Source organism: Ruditapes philippinarum, unplaced genomic scaffold, assembly GCF_026571515.1.
Source record: "Ruditapes philippinarum isolate M1 unplaced genomic scaffold, ASM2657151v2 ctg1450_1_1_1_1, whole genome shotgun sequence".
Lineage (NCBI taxonomy): Eukaryota > Metazoa > Mollusca > Bivalvia > Venerida > Veneridae > Ruditapes > Ruditapes philippinarum.
Window position 1 is genome coordinate 92,683 of NW_026851729.1, and position 26,528 is coordinate 119,210.

The 26,528-nt window shown below is 31.0% G+C and overlaps 1 protein-coding gene and 1 long non-coding RNA gene across 2 annotated transcripts in view; both read left to right on the forward strand.

The window, feature by feature from the left end:
* The first annotated feature begins 9,501 nt into the window (after positions 1–9,501).
* Positions 9,502–12,482, forward strand: LOC132738308 (uncharacterized). Its single transcript, XR_009626858.1, has 3 exons — positions 9,502–10,015; positions 10,539–10,569; positions 11,637–12,482. It is a non-coding gene; the product is annotated as an uncharacterized LOC132738308 (long non-coding RNA).
* Positions 12,483–17,059: 4,577 nt separating this feature from the next.
* The window catches only part of LOC132738335 (uncharacterized), a 56,993-nt gene continuing 47,524 nt past the window's right edge, over positions 17,060–26,528 (forward strand). The window contains 3 exon segments of the mRNA XM_060725823.1: positions 17,060–17,242; positions 18,609–19,423; positions 24,079–24,102. Of these exon segments, the coding sequence (XP_060581806.1) occupies positions 18,622–19,423; positions 24,079–24,102 (826 nt within the window). The 5' untranslated portion in view covers positions 17,060–17,242; positions 18,609–18,621.

Here is a 26,528-nt window from a genome sequence, read left to right on the forward strand (position 1 = left end):
AAAATCAAAACAAACAAACAAACAAACAACAGTCGTCACATTGAAAATATGATTTTTATAGATTTTTTTCTGTAAACATTGTCATAATGTTTTACCCTTTAAAATAGAGATTTACTTTTGCAAATTGTCTTCATAGTTTGCGCTCACATTAATGGAAAAGCACATATTTTCTTCAGAAATCACCTTAATCGAATGAAAATCATGAAAATGACATATATCCGATACTACTTAACTGGATACTTATACAGTGATTAACTAGTAAACTATTATAAGTAAATTAATTAAAGTACGCCAACATTTTCAAATAACAGTCATTCCAGCTTAAGAGTTTTGAAAATATGAACATTTCTTAGAGAAATCATGGAAAATTTATTTGAGTCGCGCCATGACAAAACCAACATAATTTAGTTTAAACATATTTTATTGCATTTAATACATGTTTACAAATATATCATACAAATAATGACTATATATCAAATTGCAAATGGGTGGGGCAACAAGTTCTTACATCATTAGATTAAGCCCTTCCCAGAAATTAATATTACAGAAGAAAATACTTTGAGGCAACAATGATTATTTTTAACATGCATATAAACTTTAAAATATGTATTTCATTTTTGAACAATTCATTTATTCATTAAAATTTAATGTACAATTTTGATTTTAAAGTGCGATCCGTCCACAGGTTGCCATTCCGATCTCACTGCAGTTGTTAAAATAATTGACCAACATAATGCGTTTGCAACCAGCATAGATCCAGACCAGCCTGTGACCTGAGGCCGTCTTAATAATTGTGGTATGTTAGAATAATTTTTTATCTGCAGACAGTAGATAATAATATTAATCACTTTTAGATAATATTAACCACTTTTAGACTGCATGATCAATTTTTACAAGAATGACATAATATTAAAGATACATCACGAAGTGCCTAATGTATACTCATTGTTTTGAAAATTATCTAGTACTTCCATTTTACATAGGCAAATATTCATGTGAATTTAGAACAATGAACAACCATCACCCATTGAAAAAGACAGACATTTGACCATTGATCGTAATTGTAGATTATGTCCATTATGTCCACATCAAGCTGTTGGTGATGAATATCACTACTTATTCAAATGTACTTATTTTAATGACATTAGACGTAAATTTTTTCTTTTAACTTTTTGTGTTCATCCTTATGTTTTTAAACTTGACAAATTGTTAAAAAGTTGTGATGAAACAATATATACTAATTAATTAAAAAAAGCTACAAAACATCAATTTTTTTAGGTGTAAGGCAACGTGTTAACATGGAAAAACTAGATTTTCGTTAATTCCAATGTTTTCATCATTTTTTGTTAAACTTTCTGTATTTTGTAAAATATTAATTAATTTTCTCAGTCCCCCTTCCTTTTCCTGTTTGTTTCATTGCAAATGAGTATTGATCTCATATTTATGTCTATTTTGCATAGTCACAATAGAATTCTTTTATATATCATATTAATTGATTTTCTGTTATGACCGTTATTTTTCTGTTCAATAGTTTGTCATAACCAGTTGCATATTACATGCCTTGGTTTAATAAAAACTGAATCTGATTAACAAAATATGAAAAAAAATCAATTTAAACAGCTAATTAACGTGTCAAAATCTTTTAAACAGATGCAGCATTTAAAAGATTATTATAGTACCAATACGAAATAAAGTATCTTTAAAAAATACTCGGTCGAAGCATAACTGTTTAACGTGCAAAAGTATGTTATTTTTAAATTTTCAATACAAAAAGAAATATTAACAATGCTTGTATTACAATGACATGATAAATATTTCTTGTAGCTATTAGCAAAATACGCATTTTGTAAATATTGAAATCAAATTATAGCATATTGATAGTGATGATTTTTCTAAGAAAAAAACTTCTTTTTAAGGTGTCCTTTTTACTTGTTTTCCGTTTGCCTTTATAATTTTTTTAATCATTCACGAATTAAATTCAAAGTTACAGAACTATCCTCATTCCTGTAGATCTTATTTTAGAACTATCCTTTACGTTTTATTTTATAGTGACAAAACTATTCCTGACATTTAATCATATCTAGCTATCCTTAAAATTTTTATATAGAATGGTAAGAATTATCCTTTACATTTTTTTTTTAAGAATGGTTAGAACTGTCCTTTACATTTTATTTGACATTACATATATTATATTCAGTCCTTCCCTGTTAATTTTACAGGAAGTCAGGACTTCTTCGAAAAATATTTTTTAACAATTTTTCATGAAGCATAAGATATATTTGGAATGTCTCACAAAATGGCGGCCATCAGAGGCAATAATTGCTATGTGAAAAAGTCAGCATCAATACTGTGAAAATATAAACACGTTATTAGTTATCATAAACCTTCATTATAAACAAATTTTCGAATTAAACACATGCAATGTATCTGTGATTTCATTTACATGGTAAAATAAAAATGTTTGTATATGAAAGAGGGGAGAGATTCAAATATATATTTTCATTTTCAATTGTCTTCTTTACATACGCATGACCGCCTCATGTCCATGGATTCGCGTTCACTGGTTAAAATGCACATTAAAATAGAGAAAAACAGAATCCATAAAGAACTCTTAAAATGACAAAATTGAAAATGTTGCAGGCTTGACTTGATTGAGCCTGTTCATGGACGATAATGGAAAGTGCAAGTTACCGGCCACGCCCCCTAGCCCTGGCTTAAGATGGTAAAATTTTGAATAGATGTGTTCATACGGCAGTTATCATGGAACCTTCAATGTGACACTTTCGTGCCATTCCATGACAAGCAGCGTATGACACCCAAGTAAAAAGAATGTGTGTGCCCTAAACGAGAAAACAATGGGCGGAACTAAACAAAATAAAATTTTGAAAGTTTTTTTATGTAAGTTTGATATATTGCAGGATTCTGTTGATTTTAAAAGCATTGGAACAATTACATTTTTGGTGGCAAATCAAACTGTAAAACAAACAATTTTATTGTCAGTATCCATTTGCACAAACATTTTAGCCATTAAAAATATCTATAACATATTGAAAAAAGTCTTCTCTGCCCTTTCTTAAAGGCCGTTTATGCCTTAGAATATATTTATTTTTATTTCTCAAAGCCTTTTTTAAATTTTGGTGTACTTTTATAGTATCCAAATTGTTACTCATTCGCCCAATTACATGAACCATCTTTTTCATCTATTGTTTTATGGCAATAAGTAATGTTATAGTGAATTACTTTTTTATAGTATTGATGTCATTTATGACAAATAATTTCACATACATGTACTCGTATATCGCTACTTTCATCAGGTAACAAACATTTAACTTCCTTTTAAACCATTAATTAAACATTACAAAATTCATGTTTGCCCTTTCTAAAGAAGTAAAAATTTATTTGTTTTCTGTGCCTTTAATCGGCGAGTTGTTCTTAGTACGTAATCTGAAATTACGCGATATATATCAAATCAGCTTCAAGTGAAATATTTAGAAAATACGACAGTAACTGAATAATTTAACTTTATATTTCATAATTTCAATGAACATATGAAAATTCGGACATTCCGTGTTGAAAAAGAAACGGATCCAATCATTGCGGGTTTTTTTGTTGTGTTAAGGCAATATCGCCTTCCCATCCTTTTTAGTCCCATACGTACAACAACTACAATATCTATGCTTTCGCGTAAAAATAGCATGATGCCGTTCAGGTCTATCAGAACTTTAAAATTTCAAAAAACACTTATTTCGGAGAAATACTAAAAAACATAAGAAAATCATGGTGGCTGATTTACGCCATGTCTTATTTTCGCTTTTGCGCCACAACATGCGAAAACACGGAGATACGAAAGATCTAACTCCGTGTGTTGGAAGGGATTGACTTTATTCTTCTCACATTCTGAAAGAAAATTTCAATCATTTGATAATTTCTTGTAATTTACGTATTATAACGTCAGAGCTAAGAATTAGATTCGTCCAATTGTAGACTCTTTTTAATTATCAGATTTTCTCCCTTTTTCTTCCCGATGGTATATAAAGGCATTAAACGGATTGCTGAGCAGAACTGTCTTATCACCAAAGACTGACACACCATTGATTTGAATTTAAGAGAGCACAGCAGGTCAGAGAAAAGGAAAATGGCTATTGTTTTACCAGCTACAAATTACGTTATTTGTTGGATGAATAAAGAGGACGGTTGTTTTCGTGGTTGGAGTACTCTTGGCATGAGCAATCCTGGAAAAAGCTGTAGTGAAATGTTTATGAAGATAAGCGGGAAGTTTGCACAGGACATAAGGTCCAGTGTTTACAGATGCAGTTTTCTGAACATCGCTGGAAGATATGATGCAGCAAGGAAACAGCTTCAGCCATCCTCTTCTGTGGATTTGATTGACAGACTTCGCTTTTTCTAACACAGTGCTTCGTACAGTATGATTTCTTGTATTTTTCATCAAAATTTCTACATTGACATTCTGATTTCATAGTTCACAATTCTTCAAGAACATTGTGTAGTTTTTATATGAGCTGACGTTGCAAGTATCTTAAATAACTGTTATACTTCGGTATTCTTTTAGCATTGTATATTACTTTATATTATTAGTTGTACTTTAGAAATTGATATTTTTATCATCTCAACTAAATTTACTCGTCGGATATTCCTGCAGAAATGTATGATATTTATCTAAATAAATATGACTGTTAATCGTTCAATATTCTTCAAACATTGTATAATTTTATAACTGAACTAGTTTAGAAATTGGTATAATTTATTAATGAACAAGTTTAGAAATTGATGTAATCCAAAATATTTTTATTGTTCATTTACCTTGTAGCTTTGAATAATATTTGATGAGTATTATTTATATAATTCACATAACTGTTTTGAAACATAGCAATAAATCATATTTTGTATATATCGTTTGTTATGTTTTTAATACCTTAGTGTAAGGTTTCATTGACACTCGAGAGCAATGTCACATTTTCGTGTCATACAAGTGTACGCTAGGTGGCTGGATGGCACGAACGAAGTTACAATGAGTAGCTGGTCTCCCTGGTGATTTGAACTCATCTTCTTCACTAAATAGAACAAATAACGGGAAAGGAAAACCACATTTGTGAAACTAACAAATAGATTGATTCAATTGACCTTTAACTATACTGGTGAAATTTATTTTAATATAGCAGCGATAAATATATCTACATAGGTGTATATGTCAGTTTGGTTAGCTCTGTTAACGAAAGACTGTAACATTGACATTTACAATCTGCTCCGTGGTATAAACAATTTCATTTTCACATTGGTGTGTCATTCGAGGCCACATTAGTTCTATATCAAGGGCGATATATTATACTATATTGTCTTCCTCTACAATTGTACTTGAAGGTTGCTACTCTTTATAAACATATGCCCACCCGGCATCCGCATGATAAAATTTATGAGAAAAAATAGGAACACACAAACAGGAATATTATTGCGACCATTTACAAACCAGGAAAAAATCTTATGCTTTCAAAAAAGCTGAAAAATATCTCCAGTGCGATGCTGACGATAAGATCTTGAACATGTGGTTGTAAAGGTGATTTTAAAATATTTCCTCTTAGTTTCCGCTACCTGACGTGCCTTCTCCTAACAGTTGAAAGTGTTCATTATTCTAAAAGTTGAAATAATGTACTTTACATGGTATCTGCAAGTTAAAAAAGCTACGAAAATGATAATTTAGAAACTTACTTGATATTTAACGGTTCAACCAAACATTTTCATTGTTGTTGTGCTTGGTAATCTTTAAGGATTTTTGTGTCGTCTGCCACAGAGTAGTGGCGACATAAAGGGATCCTTTCTACGTCGACTGTCTGTCCTTCCTTCACAAAAATTGTCCGGACTACTCCTAAAAAATCTACCCGAACTACTGGAATGATCAGTATCAAGTCCAGTTGTGCATATCATCGGCATTTTTAGTTCAATAATTTTGGTTACAGTTATGATATTGCGAATTTGTGTCGCCTGCCACCATGCTACAAAACGTCAGATACATGATACAAAGAAGTCACGACTTATATAGAGCACGTCTCCATCGTCTGTCTGTCTGTCCGTCAAAAATATTGTCTGAACTACTCCTTAAAAACTTCTGATCATTTAGTTGTACTTATCGTCAGAATTTTACTTTTTAATGATTTTTGTCAGATAAAATATCTTCAATTTTTAAAGTTTTGTCTGCTAAGTACTTTTCTTATACTACTTATGCAATATGAGTAAAACTTTACAGGGTTGACCGGTTTCTCAAGTACTTGCCATACTTAACGGGTTTAAATGATTTTTGGTTGACTTAAAGCCCTTGAATAAAAAAGCATTTTGATCAGTTAATAATGATTATTGTGTCTCCTAATAGCCAGCTGCAACATGCCACGAAGAAACTGCGACACGCAAGGAACAAACTGTTCTATCACCCCTCTATACAACACTTACTGCTTAATTGGCTTTCACCAGGCGACACCTGTGATCACTGATCGCCCTTGTATTATTTTGCATACGCAAGTTTTATATGGTACACTTTCACTGCCAACGCTATTTGTTTCGAATTCAGTCAGAGACTATAGATTCTTTCATGTAACATGGCTATCCAGCTCGCATGATACGGAGTATAGGTAATGCTTACATCGGAACAAGTTGCAAACGCAGAGGGACCCCTGGTGTATTTTTTTCACCAGGAAAAAAAACCTGGAAAGTCGCCATATGACCTTAATTACAGTATTGAAGTCAAAAACCTTATTAACTTTATTGAGCTTGCTGAATAGCTTACAGAAAAATAATTCAATGATCCTTTAGAGATTCAACCTATCTTTGTATGCTTTTTATCTGTTTACCTGATATACTGTATAATTTCTATATAGCCCTAAAGGATAGTCAGACTGGAGATAGTTCATAAAAGTAAGCTTTTCATATAAGCTTAAGTTCATTTCAAGTCGTTTTGCAAATTTTTGAAGTGAGAATTCGTATTAATTTACATATCAAAGGAGACTAAATGACTAGTATAAACAGACTAAATGACTAGTATAAACAGACTAAATGACTAGTATTAACAAACTAAATGACTAGTATAAACATACTAAATGACTAGTATTAACAGACTAAATGACTAGTATTAACAGACTAAATGACTAGTATAAACAGACTAAATGACTAGTATAAACAGACTAAATGACTAGTATTAACAGACTAAATGACTAGTATTAACAGACTAAATGACTAGTATTAACAGACTAAATGACTAGTATAAACAGACTAAATGACTAGTATTAACAAACTAAATGACTAGTATTAACAGACTAAATGACTAGTATTGACAGACTAAATGACTAGTATTGACAGACTAAATGACTAGTATTAACAGACTAAATGACTAGTATTAACAGACTAGTATTAACAGACCAAATATCTAGTATAAACAGACTAAATGACTTGTATTAACAGACTAAATGACTAGTATAATCAGACTAAATGACTAGTATAAACAGACTAAATGACTAGTATTGATATACTAAATGACTAGTATAATAAGACTAAATGGCTAGTTTTAACAGACTAATTGACTAGTATTATTAGACTAAATGACTAGTATTAACAGACTAAATGACTAGTATTAACAGACTAAATGACTAGTATAAACAGACTAAATGACTAGTATTAACATACCAAATATCTAGTATAAACAGACTAAATGACTTGTATTAACAGACTAAATGACTAGTATAATCAGACTAAATGACTAGTATAAACAGACTAAATGACTAGTATTAACAGACCAAATATCTAGTATAAACAGACTAAATGATTTGTATAAACAGACTAAATGACTAGTATAAACAGACTAAATGACTAGTATTGATATACTAAATGACTAGTATAATAAGACTAAATGGCTTGTTTTAACAGACTAATTGACTAGTATTATTAGACTAAATGACTAGTATTTACAGACTAAATGACTAGTATTAACAGACTAAATGACTTATATTAGCAGACTAAATGACTAGTATTATCAGACTAAATGACTAGTATTATCAGACTAAATGACTAGTATTAACAGACTAAATTACTAGTATAAACAGACTAAATGACTAGTATAAACAGACTAAATTACTAGTATTTACAGACTAAATGACTAGTATTTACAGACTAAATGACTAGTATTGACATACTAAATGACTAGTATTTACAGACTAAATGACTAGTATTAACAGACTAATTGACTAGTATTATTAGACTAAATGACTAGTATTAACAAACTAAATGACTAGTATAAACATACTAAATGACTAGTATAAACAGACTAAATGACAAGTATTAACAGACTAAATGACTAGTATAAACAGACTAAATGACTAGTATTAACAGACTAAATGACTAGTATTATCAGGCTAAATGACTAGTATTAACAGACTAAATGACTAGTATTATCAGGCTAAATGACTAGTATTAACAGACTAATTGACTAGTATTGACAGACTAATTGACTAGTATTGACAGACTAAATTACTAGTATTATCAGACTAAATGACAAGTATTATCAGACTAAATGACTAGTATTAACAGACTAAATGACTAGTATTGACAGACTAAATGACTAGTATTAACAGACTAAATGACTAGTATTATCAGACTAAATGACTAGTATTAACAGACTAAATGACTAGTATAAACAGACTAAATGACAAGTATTATCAGACTAAATGACTAGTATTAACAGACTAAATGACTAGTATAAACAGACTAAATGACTAGTATTATCAGGCTAAATGACTAGTATAAACAGACTAAATGACTTGTATTGACAGACTAAATGACTAGTATTATCAGACTAAATGACAAGTATATATTATCAGATTAAATGACTAGTATTAACAGACTAAATGACTAGTATTGACAGACTAAATGACTAGTATTATCAGACTAAATGACTAGTATTATCAGACTAAATGACTAGTATTAACAGACTAAATGACTAGTATAAACAGACTAAATGACAAGTATTATCAGACTAAATGACTAGTATTAACAGACTAAATGACTAGTATTATCAGACTAAATGACTAGTATTAACAGACTAAATGACTAGTATAAACAGACTAAATGACTAGTATTGACAGACTAAATGACTAGTATTATCAGACTAAATGACTAGTATTATCAGACTAAATGACTAGTATTAACAGACTAAATGACTAGTATAAACAGACTAAATGACTAGTATTATCAGACTAAATGACTAGTATTATCAGACTAAATGACTAGTATTAACAGACTAAATGACTAGTATAAACAGACTAAATGACTAGTATTAACAGACTAAATGACTAGTATTAACAGACTAAATGACTAGTATTAACAGACTAAATGACTAGTATTGACATACATGAAAGTAGAATTCTATAATCTCGGGAGAAATAAATACTTTTTTGAATGAGGAAATTGGTTTATACAGAATTTATTTTAGTTAGATTGCGTAGGAAGCTATACGCTTGTAGACACACTTTCGAATCCGTTCCTGGAACCAACCAGTACTGAGCAATGAGTGTAAAGTTTCTTGCTCGACGAAACAACGACTTGCCCCTGACGGGGTTTGAACCCATTAGATAACTAGTCCGACGCGTTTAACCACTCTGCCATGCCGCCACTCAATGAGGAAATGGGGAAATTAATGGATAACCTTTTCTTATATTCAAATTTTTCTTACAATATAATTATGCTAGTATTATTGTATGATCATATATCATGCATGTGCAATATAATATCATGTATAAGACCATAAAGAAGGAACATGATTATAAATGGCTTATTCCGTTAACAATTTAAACCTGAATAATATGGGAGAGAAACATATGTTTATTCGCACTTCATAAACTCTCATATTTTTATGATACCATTGTTCTTGAGTGATAAAATTTCTGCTGAAATGTAAATTGAATACATGGATTTCCTTTATAGAGATGTGTTGCACTTTATTATTGCTTATACGGTGCACGTAAGTGTATTTTCTTCTCATACGGAATACCATATTCTTTCTTTCCAATATATTTTTGATCGTGACTTTTGTTCGCTTAAAATGTAAATAAATTTAGACATATAATTTGCAATATTGTCATTTCTTCACCTTACTGAAGTATCGGGTTAAGTCATTCTAAAACTAATAGGTCTGGACTTATTCAGTTATTGCACTAAGGTGACGATTTGTTCCGTTTCTATTGCAAAACTTCTCTTTTGAATTGGCGTAATAATTACATATATAAACGAAAAATACGAACACGTTATTTTCATTCAAGAAATGTTTATTATCATATATGTAGTTTTTCGAGACGACCTTGTATATATTAAACAAAGAACTTTGAAATTCCGAAATAATTTATTTTTAAAACATCATTTGAAAGCCTCACAGTACTGTGTGAATAAGATTTTATATGTCTCACACGTAATGCAACTTGGTTTCCATATTTAATATGAATATTTCACTAAAATTAACCAGACCAATCCTTAAATATTTTTTTCAGGCAAAATACGTCACCGGGGGAACAACAGAAGGTAATCTCTTATTATATTTAAAACTAGATTTATATTGAAAAATCATAAATTTCTTCTTGAATAAGTTCCGGCATTGTCTAAATAATCACGGCTTTGAGTGATAACAATACGAATTTGCAGCAGTAAGTAGCTCGTGTAAGCGACTGTAAACCTATGTTTTGGTCAGCGATCGGTAGGAAGGTTAAGTTGATAGTTTTAAGCATAGGATTCAATAAGAAATGCTTATATTTACCAAGGATATCGTGATTTGTACACACGACATAGTGAAAATAAGATATGATGCGACGCAGAAGGTAAAATTTTCATTTAAAACTCCCCATGGGTTCAACTATAATAAAAAAAAAGTGGTTGCGCACTTGGTTCGAGTGAGCGCAATGGTTACAAACTTGACAAAATGGCTACCGAGTCCTGGATATTTATAACGCCCGAACGCATTGTCTCCATGAAATCGGTTTTGAATGTTACTTTGAAAATTTTTATATGAGCAATTCCTTTATGGCAATGTTTATGACACACTTGGTTCTACGTTTCAGCTTCCTAGCTTCTGATTTAACTTTCTGATTTAAAAAAGTTAATGGAGATATAAACTTGTCATGTACATATTTTGAGATTTGACTAGTCGGTTTTTTTCTACTTTTTTATTCACAAGTTCATCAAACAAGACATTTATATTTCTATCAATATGTTACCGTTTTAATTTGCATGTCCCAAATAACATTGAATAATGTTCCAATACACAGAAATAACTTGTTCTATTGCAGTTTGATTGCAAACTTGTACCCTATAAGTATAATTACTCTAATATTCTGAAACATTGAACGTTTAACGTTATAGAACTTTAAAATCAAACAATCACATCCAAATAAATAAAATTATTAAGTTTATTTCTAACTGACTTCATGGGATAAGAGCTATCAATAATGTTGTCACATCTTCAATCCTTCGGTATTTACATGTATACTTCACGAATATGTCAGTAAGTGAAATTGTATATAGTGAGTATATTTATACAATAAAATGTTATTAAACTTAACTAAACGAACATTCTTTTGTTTTTGTTTTGATAGGTTACGGTGATAGAAGCGATCTGGACCCTGACAACGATCCCGGAAACATTATTTTTTCTTTAGTTGTTCTGATAATACTTTTGTCGTGTATGTTTCTGATTGCTGTTCAGATACGACTTTCGGCGAATGATTAACTACCAACAATGACATATGATTAACTACCAACAATGACGTATACTTGACTACCAACAATGACAGTTGATTGACTACCAGCAATGACATATGATTAACTACCAACAACGACATATGATTGTCTACCAAGAATGCCATATGATCGACTACAGACAATGACATATGATTGACTACCAGCAATAACATATGATAAACTACCAACAATGACATGATAGAAATATTTCTAGATTCATGGTGGAATCATTTTCATAAAATGGTGTAACATACTTAAAGTCTCTATGATGAGCAACAGGAATTGCTTGGTCAATGTATAGATTATCAGCAGAAATGGTGACATGTTTTTGCATTCCTGTAGCTGTTGTTGGCGATAACAAATTATGCCATTGAAACGAAATGTGATAATTAATATTTTTATCAACGAATATTTGAAAACAAGACACTGCTTGTAGTATCAAATTTAAAGCGCTGGTCTTAGAGTTACTTGGAAGACATAACAAAAACCTTGTTACTGTGAAAGAAACCGGACGGTGCTGGGGTGTGTGAAATAAGTTGTGTTTAACTCTGCCGTCCCTGAGCATGCTGAACCAAACCGGACCTGCAACATTATTAAAATTTTGAGCTGCATTGGACTACTAGTTCATTTCATGCTTTTTTTTTACTGTTTTAGCTGTACATATTTTATATATTGATGTTAAAATAAATGAATAAAATGTATATGTTGCATGTCAAGATTCATTTGTTATCAACATTTTAAAGCTTCGTTTGACTTGAATGTTCTGTTCTTTTTAAAATGGAAGATATGTTGATTCGAAAAATTGATAAATTTAAAACCTTCAAATGAAGTATGTAATAAAGAAGTATCCTTTAAAGGTAATCACTAGTGGTTTATTAGAAATAACGCAGTTAAAGGTTCTCCGCTGGTCAAGAAGCATAAAACATAGAATTTGATTTTTGTCATAGATCAAGTGAAGTACTTGAAAAATCTGCAAGGAATAATAAATAAGAATACGCAGAATTGAATTGAAATGTCTTGGGACCCATCTAGCGGAAACCTTCAGAATTGCCTGAACTGAACCAAAGCTTAATTATACCCACTTCCCTAGCAACGCTTCGCAAGTCTCGCCTTCTATCGCACATGACCAGATCGTGCGCAACTTCGAAAGTTTCATCGTTGGTGGCCTCTTTTCAGGCCGCTTATCATCTCCAATGCTGTCCCTGCCCCTCGAAAATTCAGCAGCCCATTTTTTTCACAGTGCTTTAGGAAGGGGACTCCTTCCCAAGTGTATCCATGAAGTCCTCATGGATTTCCTTGGGGGCATCCCTTTTTTACAGAGGTACTTGATGACGGCTATGATTGCAACTGCCTCCATTTGTTCTAAATGACACACCCTTCTACTGATCAAAGTGTGTTTTATGTTACTTAATCTGTGTAAAACCGCGTGTAACTCGGTCAGTTATCTTCAATAAGATATCGGTATCGACGTATCGTGTGTAAATGTCGGTGTAGTGGCTCCGAGAACTTTTTGATCATACCTCGTATTCATCCTAACAGAACTTATTACTAATATTTTTTTTAAACTAAACTTGCAAACCGGGCCTCAGTTTTTACAAACCTTCCGGATATACAATCTTTGATAAATATATTCCCTTGGTTTATGCCAGAAATTGTTCTTCGTTATGTATTCAAATTATCAAGGCGTTACTTTATGTCTTTTACAGGTAATTGTTGTTAATCATCATGTTTCATTATCAGGTATCTTGCCACTGACCATTTATGTATATTGGCGCTGTATTTATGCACTTTGATAATTATATTTCCTTTGTTTACGCCAGATATTGTTCCTCGTTATCTAAATTAATAAGGCGTTTGGTTATTTACTTTACGGCAAAAACAACCATTCCTACATAGAAGGACAATTCTGCAGTAGAAACTCAATATTCTTACTGATAATGTATATTTCCGACACCATTAAACACCTTCCTAGATGTTTGTACCACTTACATAGGAAAAATAGAAATAGTGAAAAACAGAATCCTTAAAGAAAGCCCAAAACGACAAAATTGTAAAATGTTGCAGGCTCGGTTTGATTGAGCCTGTTCATGGACGGTACTGGAAAGTGCAAGTTACCGTCCACGCCCCTAGAAGTTGAGTCACAGCATGGTAGCCGCTGAACGAGATATTATCTGTTGCTGTAAACTGTGGACAGACAGATCATCTCACCGGATTGTTTACAAGATGAAACATCAAGATAAGCCTGATCTAAGGTGATCAATCATCTGGTATTGTGAGACAGAAAGTAAAGACCCAGTCAGCGTTAGGTTTGGCGAGTATTTGGAAAATAGCAGGTGCAAAAATGGGGAGGCGGGCAGGGGATGTACAGTCGGGTCATATTATTCAGTCAAAGCATCGCATATACATGTATTTTAAAAAGGTTTGGTTGCTGTGTAATAAAAAAGCCGTTAAAAAGTGACACTAGTTTAAGAAGATTAAAACAGGGTGTGAGGTCGAGGACTAGACTTTTGGCAACACCCCAGTATCTATAGCGTGGCTATGTTGCATGGTAAGTTAGTGTGTGGGAGGTATGAGTATTGTGATCAGAATTTTGAAAAATGTGTAACTTGTCTTAGTTTTTGGATTGTCTACAGCTATGAGATTGCATTTTTCTAGATTGGCCTGTTTTAAGGTGGTAAATTAATTAGTCAGATGGCTGTGGTAAATCTTATAGAACATGATGGACTGAAGACATATCTGCGATGCTCAAATGAGCGCCAAAAACTGTTTAGCGTGGAGGTTACACTTCCGGCTGGTATTTAAAACTTTCTTTTGACCCATATGACCGCCCAACTCTGGACTATCTTTACTTGATGGATGTTGTTGCGTAAGATCTTAAACCCATACTCGACCTGGGGTCGAACCGATGTTTTGTAGGCAATGTCTTTTTCATTGTTAATTTAAACTCTTAATGAAGCCTTTGGTCATATAACCGTTTGTTGAAATTCTTGAGAAGTGTTTAATTATTGCAAGAAATTTCAGACGAAAAGTTGAGTCCGAGGTATTTTGTAATTTGCAGATGGATCAGGGTCGAGAATTTGTCCGTGTAAAATGTTTTGGTATTTTTATTTTAATTTATCATTACGCGTTGGACGTCTCATGGCAGATTTCAATGAGTGTAAGATCCTCCTGGAGGGCTTGAGAATGCAAGAGTAGATTAATAAGATGGTACGTAAGTCTCATTCTTATTATGATTCAATGAATTATCTTTGCCAATTATAACACAGTTACAGACAGGCCAATGTATAGCTAAATACACCCTTTAAACCTTAAACTGCCTGACCGAAAATGATAACCTTTCCCTTAGAAAATTTAAAAACAACCAAGCCAGTCTGTATAACCCTGAAGTCTGAACAGGCTCTAATTTGTTGTCAGTTCAAATTTTGTTTTTGAAATGAAAATTCCGTAAACTTCTATTGGCATCAGACGAATTCAGCACGTTGTGTGTTAGCATATTTATACAATGTATTTATTTCAAATAATAGTCGTTTGTGTTTGATCAATATGAGTATTAATTACATCGGTCAAGTTTCGTACTTACAGATATGTATTATGTCTAGTGATATGCTCCATTGTCAAATGTAGGTGATTTGTTTTCAGCACTTACATAACTTTTGTAAGGTCATTAAATCTAATCCAATAAGGGTGAGGTTTAATGACCTTACAAAAGTAATATACGGGTGAAACTTTTATGAAATAAAGGAGAAAAAAAAGATATTATTTTACACCTGTCTCTATGGCGATTGCAGTATTAATACTGACATACGTACTTTATGCTGTTACTTCTGTCCTCTTCATATTCTTTTAATTTGACCGCATATACATTGTATAAAGTAAGCGCATATATATAAAGAAAGCACCAAATACATTTATAGAAAGTAATATAAGTAATTTTTTTCAACTTTGAATTGATTTTTTTCTCTCGGATTTTTACTTTCATGTTTAATGTATGTTACAGGGTGAGAAAATTGTGCAGTCTGATCAGGACTTGAAAACTGGACCCTTGGAATACCTTTTTCTTTCATTTTTTTTTCGTTACTAAGGTTTTTAAATCAGTATAAGAATCTAAGATGTATCATTAAATTGAGGAAAGGGTTACGATGTAATTTATTATTAGATGGTAAATAATGTTGAAGAAAGTATGTAAATACTTGGAACAATTCTCTTTTATTTCTCGTCTTAAACTTAATTACAATGTATAATAAAAATGTACACTCAGGATAGGCTCATTTTGAAACCAACAAGATCTTCTTTCTTGTAGAAAAAAAATGCAATAGCTCTTGCTTTGACACCAGAGTGTGCAAGAAAATTCGGCATAATTGTAGATTCAAAATATGACTTAAAAACTTAACTTTAACAATAAATTTAATCAATTTAAAACAAACAAACATGTAAAAATGCATTGAGAGCAAGCCAACCGTCATCAACTGGTAATATTTTCGTCTAAATAATTAATTGTTTCGAAACTGACCTTTGTAATAGCTTTTCTCCTGAATCCATCAGAAGAAATAATGACAATAATTACACAAAATTGTTTTGAATTTATATGCCTCTCAAAAAGAAACAAATGAAAAGAAATATTGATTATCATACTAGAAAATATTGGTGATTGAATAGGATTCACTGGCTACTGGTTGTTCAATAATTCATTTAAATCAATTTGGATCAAAAGAATATTTGATGAAAATGTTAATGGATGATTGAAAGGATAATTAGGGGAAATATACAAAAACTACGTGGAATCAATTGATTTAAAACAGATTTTAACACAACGAAAGACATACTCTATACAGTAATGATGAATTGAAACACATTAACAAAGAAAAAAAAGAAAGAAAAAATGGCTGTGAAGTTAAATAAATTTTTATATAAATTTTACAAAATCTATGATTGCATATCTTTTGGCAATATTCATATCATGGAGCTAAATATATATAGTGTTTAAATTATACTGTATATCTGTGTTCATATGCAGACATAATGGATACATAATTATACTAGCAAATTAAATATAAACTCCAGCCATTAATACTTAACCAAACAGATTTTAAAAAATGCCAGTAAATCTAACGTTAAATTTCGCGAATTTAATAAGAAAAAAGTTTCCTATACATATTGAAGTTTGCTTTAACTGGTTTTGTACATCTAAAACCTACAGTTTTGTTGAGGGGCGTGTTGTTCATCCGGATTACGGTATCGGTATTGTACGGTATTCGTAACGTGTTGCTAGGGCGTGAAGTCAAGCATGGCGTTATAAACAAGATGGCGGACGAATGGGACAGGTGCGCTCGTGTTTCAAACAACAAACCGATAATTTGCTAACATGAAAACTATGACGCTCAAACTGTGATATCATTTTCAAAGGATAAGTGGAATCAATACAATTAGTTTCATTTTGGAATATATACAAGAGTGTATTACGGTATGTTGACGTAAATTAGAGCAACAGCAAGGAATTTTATCAATTCATAAACACTAAAACAGTGTTAAAATAAGTTTGAAACTTTCACTTCTTCTTGATAATCATACAATGACAATGTCAGTTGTTGATTCCGATTATTTAATCAGATCATTAGATTCCCCAAAAATATTCCCTGTTTGCCAACACACCATTTCAGACCAAAGATTTTGCACAATTGTTGTTAATCTTAATCATGTTAATAATAATCATAGAAAATATTTAAAAAAATTTCGTGTTAGATATCCAAGAAATTGAAGGAAAAAAAACATTCTCTAGACTTTTTCTTACAACAATGAAATCTTTATACACATACATAAATATCTGTTTTCTATTGTATCATATCTTTAATAGTAAAACTCTGCTGAGGCTAACCTAACTTTGCTCCCAATTTCTAACTTTGTAACTTTTATGATCTTTGATGCAGTACCCAATTCCTAATGATCAAGAAAATACCCTCTGGAGGGGTTTACGACATTACATTAAGGACACTTTATAGAATGGACAAATGATAGAGAGCGACAGAAGGTTGAAAAATATTTGAACCTACATGTAGGACACATGACCAATTAATAAGGCGCATTATGTTTCGACATAGTGTCGCATAGATATGTCTCCTATCGTTATGAATTATCACTGTTCTATAAGTTTGCAGAAATATGAACATGAAACTATCTTTGAGTTTCAGGGTTTAAAATTCAATTATTTTTTCTTATTACTAACAGCTCACAAGGCTTTTGAACCACAGATTTTTTTAAGGATTTTGCGAACATGACCCATACCCATGGAATTGGGAATTTCAGCGGTGTTTTGTTAAAAATTGGGAAAAAATGCATGACTGAAATTTTACAATTATTAAATGGATGCAAACAATAACTGTCTAGGATGGCATCTACAAACATTTAAGCACTATTACAGTGAAGGAGCCCTTATACTTTCAAAGATTTTAGAATTTTTATTCAATATTTTTATTTTGTAACTTTCAATTGGGATTTTTTTCCTGTGGATTTGGAAAATAATATACTATTTTCAATTGAGAATATGACCCAATAACGGTTATAAAATAAGCAAAAAAAATTCCCTGTGAACATAGGACAGAGTCGATTCTTAGACACCAAGAGATAGCTCAAATCCAAAATTAAATAAATTAATACAATCATTCAATTGATTAACTTAGTTATGACTTTCCTGAGTAAGTTTTTTATTGTATTATTGAAATACATGTACACTGATTCAAGTTCAGTATCATACTGGTTTTCATTTTTGTTTCTCAATTTGAATTAGACTTCTTATTTAAAAATTGTAACTTAATAGATGTCTATATTTACAGTTAAAAACACACAATGGGTTCAGATTTATACTTCTTTGAGCAATGTGAGACTAGAAAAGTGGCAAGAAGGTACAGAAAACTTCCAGAGGACTTACCTGAAAGTCTGAGGTTTGCTCACTTGAATCCTAAAGTAGCCGCTCTTCTTGCTAGTAAAGAACGTGGTCAGAAAGTTGATAGCGAAGATCCATTTGGAGATGGGCTAGGCAAAAAAAGTCTTTTACCAGATATAAATGCTGCTTTCACAAATGTACGTAATCAGTTTGACAGTGCATTATCAAATGATGAAGATTCTCAAAGATTCTTATTTGAAGAAGCAAAACTTTCAGCCAGTGCTATTTTACGTCAGCTGGCTCAGATTATTTACTTTTATGAGGATTTGAATAAATTAATTCCAAAAAGTTTAGAATAAAATTTAAATTTTCAGGTATAAAAATTTACCAGGATATTTTTGTCGTCCCCAAAGGGGGAACCAGGAAATAAAAGGAACGTTTTTTGGGCGAGACAGCAGCAAGAGCTTAATGTGAACAGTGAAGAAGACTTCTCAGAAACTGAAATTAACGTTCTTACAGGACGGACAAAGTCACGTGTAGGCACTGAGAGGTCTGGAAGTGAATTTGAGAAAAAAATTAATGTAAAGAAACAGAAAGGAAAACTTGGAACAATTGATCAAGGTGATGATACAGAAAGTATAATGCCAAAGTCAGAATCTCGACAAGGTAAAAGGTCCGACAGTAGGATGTCAATTGGCTCACAATTTCGACCACAACTTGATACTATAAATTTGAGCAGAATGGCAAATCGACGAAAAGGGTCAAGTAAGTAGAAAATTATGTACAGTTTTATTTCTATTTAGATTTTGAGATTGTTTATGCTTTTCTATTTAGATTTTGAGATTGTTTATGCTGTTTATAGTATTAACTCAGTATGCTAAATGTTAATATGACTTTTAAGAAGTGGTTTTAAATGAATGAACTAGATAATTGATTAATAGATTAACCCTTGTACTGTTAAGTTTGTATAATTGATTTATCTTCCTATGAATTTTGCGTTAATGATTCCATTTTTAATTTTAAGGCGTTTTACACCAAAGTTGTCAGGGAAAAAAATTTTTAGAAAATGGGTTTCCGTTTTTGGGGTTCCTTGGTTTTGGTTTGGGGAAAATTTTTCCTATTCATAAAATTTTTTTTCTTTTTAAAAAGTTTAACTTGGGCCCAAAAACCCTTTTTGGGTAAAGCTTTCCCCGTAAACAATTCCTTTTCCTAAACCCCGGGGCCTTTTTATTAAATTTTCCAATTTTTTTTTTTTCAAACATTTGTTAGGCTTGTTTTTGGGGGTTTTTTTGGAAGGGGTTTCTTCAAAAAATAATAATTTCCAAGGGTTTTTTTTTTAAAAAAACCCAATTTTTAAACCTTAATTCCCCCACATCATTTACTTGAATTAAATTTTGAAATTTTTTTTTTTGGTAAATTTTTGGTGAATTTTTTTTTTAAGGTTGTTTAAAAAATTTAAAAACTTAAAAATTTAAGTTAAAAAAATTTTTAATTGTATTATATACTAATTTTATTATTATTATTTTTTAATTTTCACCTGAGATATTCTAAAGCAAAATTATTTGCTGGAAAAGATTACAGTAGAAATGTTATACAGTATTGATAGGGGCTAATGGTGCCATTTTTGTATAGAAAAGATTTGAGAGATATTAAAACGAATATTAAACTTAATATGCCCTTGATGCAGCAGCAAGCCTGCTGTTACTCATGTATTTGTTATTTTGTTACAATTTGGATTGTCTTTCTGTTTTAAAGAAATGAGTTTTGTGTTGGGAAGAACATCCCATTTAAGTAAGTTGCATGCACCAGCAGTTTTTCAAGTTTTCTTGTATGACAAGGTATTTTAACTAAGAGTTAGATTAAAATTATGCACTGGTAAAGGATCACAATGTACTGCATTTTTTTCTGTCTTTTTTCTTTTTTTTCCTGATTTGATTGCATGTTAGATAAGTTGACTGGTTAAATTAACAGATGATTTTGCCATTGTCTCAGGTATTATGCTGTAAGCCAATAAGAAATAATGTTTGTAAATCAGGCCTACATTATTCACAAATTAAAATAAGAGTAGGAACTTATTTTTTACCATGAATTTGGCTTGTTTTTAGAAGCCTAGAAGGGGAAATAAATTGTAATATATCAACTGATGCCAAATGGATTCCGACAATATTAGGATCTATGAAACTCTACCTTAAGTTTGATTTGGTATCAAAATAATTCGAGTTTAGAATGGAAAGAAGGTTACATTATTGAACTCTTTAGAACCAAATAATTCTTTATATTTTAATTTAATGTCTTAAAGTTAAGGCATTTGCAGACATTATTATGTCATTTATCAAATCATCTGATGTCATAATTATGTAAAGATAACAATATTTCCAATTGTGATATTATAGTATTGGACAACTTCTGTTAATGTCTGATAACTATCAAAATATTGTACCCCATACTAATCACATTTAAGGTATTTAAATCAAGGTGTAAAAATATATCTTTTGTTTGAATACCACAGCAAATTATTTGTGTTAATTTAGCATTTAGCAAGATTTTTGTTTGTTATGCAATCATATGGTATTTTTGAAATAATATGCTTTTCATAAACAGTAAACAAATTTGACTCATCAACAAGGAAAAGGCTGCTGGCCTAGAGGTCATTTGGTCTGTGGTGTTTAGTCCTTGATATTATTTAATGAAAAACATTAAATGGAACAATTAGTTATGCAAGAGAAAAAAGTAAACAACACTTCAGGGCCAGCAAAAAATGCTTTTAGAAATTAATTTAAAAAATGATTTTAACGTACTTGTCCATTTTATCTGAAGCAATTCTTTACTCGTCTGTATTAAGTCCAGTTGTCCGACCAGGCTGTGGGACAACCTGAGCAACACGGCCAATTGATTTTGCCGCCCCTGAACTTTGATTATATAGTAAGAAATGTTAAAAAAACTAGGTCTGACTTTTTAAACTAAACAAAAAAGGAAGATTAGCAAATATTTTGAGCTGTTAAAAGATTAAATTCAGACTTGATATTTACACTGATTTCTTCATTCAGTCCGAAAGCAAACATTGCAAATTGATTTTTCATATCAATATAAATAACAAACAGTTACTGATAGAGATATAGTCTGATAAAAAAAGTATGGAAAATCAACCTGTTATTCAGAAAGGTTAAAAGATTATGGTAAGTTTAAAGCACAAAAAGTGACCTAATCATTTTCATTTGTGCGTAAAGTAAAGAGGGTACTAAAGAGGGTATGACACAGTTATAGTACATAATTGATATAGAATTTTATTTCTTAAATGGACTTGTCCAGCTTTCATTTTTAGAACTGTCCATTATAGATTTTGGGGATGTCAAGATGTAAATTTGAAGTTTGTCAGCCAACAGTATAGAGCCTGGTCTGGCATTACTTATGTGCTGGCATTGTTGTCTGGGCAAAGGCTTTAAGCAAGTTTAGGGTGTTAAAGATACTCAAAAGATAGAGTATTAAATAAGTAAAAGTATTCATATCTAATTCATATTGTAATGACCCACTTGTTGGTGTTGGTGCCAGCATTGGTTAAACTCTTTGTTGAGTTCCATTTTCTCAGAAATTATAATATTTATTCACTTCAAACTTGATATACATGTTCATCGCATTAAAAGAACCTTATTTCAAAAGGCAGATAACCCTAATACTATTTTTTGAAAAGTTATGCCCCTTTCTATGTTGCTTTTATTTAACTATCCAGCACTCGTAGAAGAGTTGAGCAAGCTGCCCACAGACAAGTCTTGTTAAACCAATAAGATAAAAAGGACATTAAACGTTATTGTGCTGCAAGACCAGAATTCCTGTAGAGTAATAATCAACAAATAAGTCTCACGTAAAATTAAATTTATTTCAACATATGATAAGATGCACAGTTTAGTTTGTATTTTATTTGCTTGGAACAATAGCTTTATCTATAGAAAGAAGGCAGGTTCTGTATAGCAAGAAGAAAATATTGCATTGTACTATTGTACTCATTTTTCCCCATATCATCCAGATAAATTGTAGATACAAATTTATTTCTGTATAGGTTTCATCAATTTAATCTACATACTCAAATGTTATCTGATAAATGAACAGGGGACGTGGTAAATCACTACTATTTTGATATTAGACAAATTCAGGGCAAATACTTGAATCCGACTCTTAACTTTGATATGTTTAAATTAGGATTATTCAAGCACTTGTTATCGCCGCGTAACCAGGGTTCGACTTCCCGAGTTACCGACAGTACAACGCGTTCATTTAGAGTCGACTCTTCAAATGCATTAGCATTATCTACATTAAAAGTGTATTCTCCATTGTGTGAAAAATTAAACAAATGTTTGTCCCTTGTAAACAGTTTTGTTATCAGTCATTTGATATATAGATGCGTACTTTTGAACACTTGATTTCTATCTAGATCCCTTATCTGAATACACAGTTGGATTGAAAAAAAATAGCAGGATTTAAATTTATATGTTTGTTTATAATACTTGGTTGTTTCAAGTGGTGCACCTGCATGTAGAGGATCGGAAATGTAAAGTTTTGCGCTATCATTCTATGCATTTGTTATCCACACATTTGTAGGCCTCTGTATGTTGTATCCCAGTTACCACGTGCATTCCTTTACATTAAGATGTTTTAATGCATAGACCTGATATTGTTTGAACTTAACATGGTAGAAATCTAATTTGAAGACATTGAGAATAAACAAATTTATTATTTTTGTGAACATCATCCGAAATAGGTTTAGCAGTATAAAAGTTTCTTAACATTTAGAATTAAAATTTGGGGTACAGTTAAGTTACCATGCTGTCTTAAGTTAATTATCTTAAATGAAAAAAAACAACAGTTGATGACATTAACAATATAAACCAGAATGGCCATGGATTTTGTTCAAAGAGTTAGGAAAAAATACAACAGAGTTACCCAATCATATAAGCTATAAAAGCTGCTAAAATATGACTTTGTTGAACAAAGAGTCCATACTCTCAGCGCCTGAAAGGGTGGATGAACCCTCATTAAGCCTATAGATTACACATTTTGTTGCCTCAATTAAGGCTCATTAATGTCCTCATTAAGCTAGTTTCACAAGTTGGAAGTGTGTTCAGTAACTGAGCCTAATCTGTTGTAAATATCAGTTTTAGACCACACTTACACCTGAGATGGTAGCACAGTGGATAAGTGTCAGTTTTGCATAATTACACTAACAGAGGCCATAGGTTTGAGTTCACCTGAATCATTAAAGATGTTATTCTACATTTTCAAACCCCTGTTTCTATGTAAATATCAAGATACAAAATTAGTTCTTCATTTATACTTTTTTTTTATCTTGTTGAAATATTTCAGATATTGTATGCTTTTCTGGTGTGTTATTTTTAGATATTGTATAATATTGTCTTCTGTAATTTTAGGTATTGCAGGCTCTTATCGAAGCAGTAAGTTAAATATATATCAGGGTCTCAAAGTCTTACAATACTGTTAACTTATTTAATCATTTTAATTATAATATTAATAACCGTATATGCTCATCTTTAGTTATATTTATTCTCTTCTCACTTTTAGACATGTATGCATAAATTAATTTCAAAAAAAGAGGTTGAAATTATTCATATCAAATGCCTTGAAACTTGAAAATGCATCGGTTTTATCCTTTGAAACACCAGCTGATTTAAAATCACCTTTGTGTTTTGTTAATTTGGATTAATTTTACTTGCGATTAAACGATCAGAAACCAATGCAGTGTATCAAAACATGTTTTCGCTTTAATATTAGCTTAATCAGCTGATAAGTCAAAAAATGTTCAAAGGTGAGGCCATTGCATTACATCAAAGTATGATCAAGGCAAGGAACTCAGAAGGACAAAGTATCTTTTCCTACTATTAAAATTAATATATTAAGTTATTAACCATTTTAATGTAATCATGAGTAATTAACATTAAATAGACTAGGAAATGCTAAAAAAGTAAAAATAAGAGTCTAAATATACTGTATGGTGGTGCTTTAGGTAAAATAAAATTATGTTTCTGGACACAACCCCCACCCTCCCTAAAAAAAACCAACCACCCTAAAAAAACACCTACCCTAGAAAACGTGCCTTTCTATGTTTATTACTTGGAATACAATGAGAAAGATTATACCGGTATATAAACTGCAAACATTTACTTAAATGTCGTGTATAAAATTGGTAGAATTACAGGACTTGTAAAGTCTTGTTTCTTGCACTCTATCTCTGCTCTAAGTGTCTATCAAGACAGACATGTAAGCAATTATTTGGCTAGCTTATAGAAGGCTGATGATTTGTATCTATAAGATACTGGTGTATTCTTGTTTCTTAAGAAATACTCAAAAGGTCACCTATGCACCAGAGTGCCCAACTGTCCAACCCATCTCAATAATATAACCAAATTGCCTTATAGGCACATTATGCCTCAGAAACTGATCATTTTTCCTTTCTTTAAAAAGAGAAAACATGAGTTATTAAACATTTATATATTGGTTTTAAAGCATGTTAGATGCTTGTTACCTGAAGAAATATTAGCCATGAATATGAAAAAACATAGCAAAATGTAAAGAAATAAGTATTTTGACTTCCATACTAAATCACTATAATTGTACTTATTGTTAAAAAGCATAGAAGCAAAAAAATGGTTCAGGTAATTTGCCAATGAGTATCTTTTGTGGCACTATTACAGAACACAAAATTCAGATAAAATAATTAAAAGAATTTGATTTTTCTGAGGTATATTGGGCCATTAACAATAGTCTATGAGAATTAAAACCAAATATATCATTAATAATTTACATACATATTAACTTTATTAATATAATGATTTTCACATTTTTTGATAAAATTAATGTGTTATTACAGTCAAACCTGAGAATTAAGACCATCCAAAGAGAGACTATACACAGGCTTTATAGAAAAGTGATCTGTATGCGAAGTTAACTCTGTTGTATTTTTTTCAAGGAAAGGTTGTCTTTGTTCAGGGATGGTCTTCTACACAGGTTTGACTGTATCATACCTTTAATTCTTGTACATGGTGGTAATATTTCAACCTCTTTGATCTATAATTGAAATATCTTTTGCAAATCTTTCTAATGTACTCATCAAAGGACTACACCACCTTCGGTGCTATTTTTTGTTGTAATATATTTGATGTGGAAATGGAATGAAGGCGAAATCTTATTTGCTTTGTAATTTTTAGTTTAAATATCTTAAACTAGGGCTAAGAGGTTAATTCAAATTTAAGATAGTATGGTGGAGGTTTTTTCCACTTTTAAAGTTTTAGTTTTATAAAAAAAATAAAAATTAGGAAGCAGGCCTATGTCAGTTATTGTTCTGAAAAACTGGTTCCGATATCAGTCTTTGTTTATCAATAAAATAAAAAATATGATGGAGAACTATAATAATGCTTCATTCATATTTGTCTTATACAATGTATGTTAATTAATACCTTATTTAAAACTTATATTAAAAAGTCACTGAATTTTTGTTATATAGCAAATTATCATACAGTCACACCAATATCTCCTTATGTGCATTGGTAAACTGCTACAAGGCAGAAAATTCTCTTTGCAATGGAAACGTTCCATTCCCAAAACTTAATATGTAGGATATGATAAAATGCCAAATGGCAATGAAAATATTTTTCAGTTATTATATAAAAAATGTGAATCTTTGCAAAATTCAAATGAAAGTGGCATAGATAAATAAATTTATGGTTATCAGATAATTTTGATACATGATTTATTTTGAATAGCTTTTCATCACCAATTATATGCAAATAACACAATTTTTAAAATAAGAAAGGGAGTTTTTTTTAAAAATCAACTTTGAATGAATGTTTATGATTTTAAAACT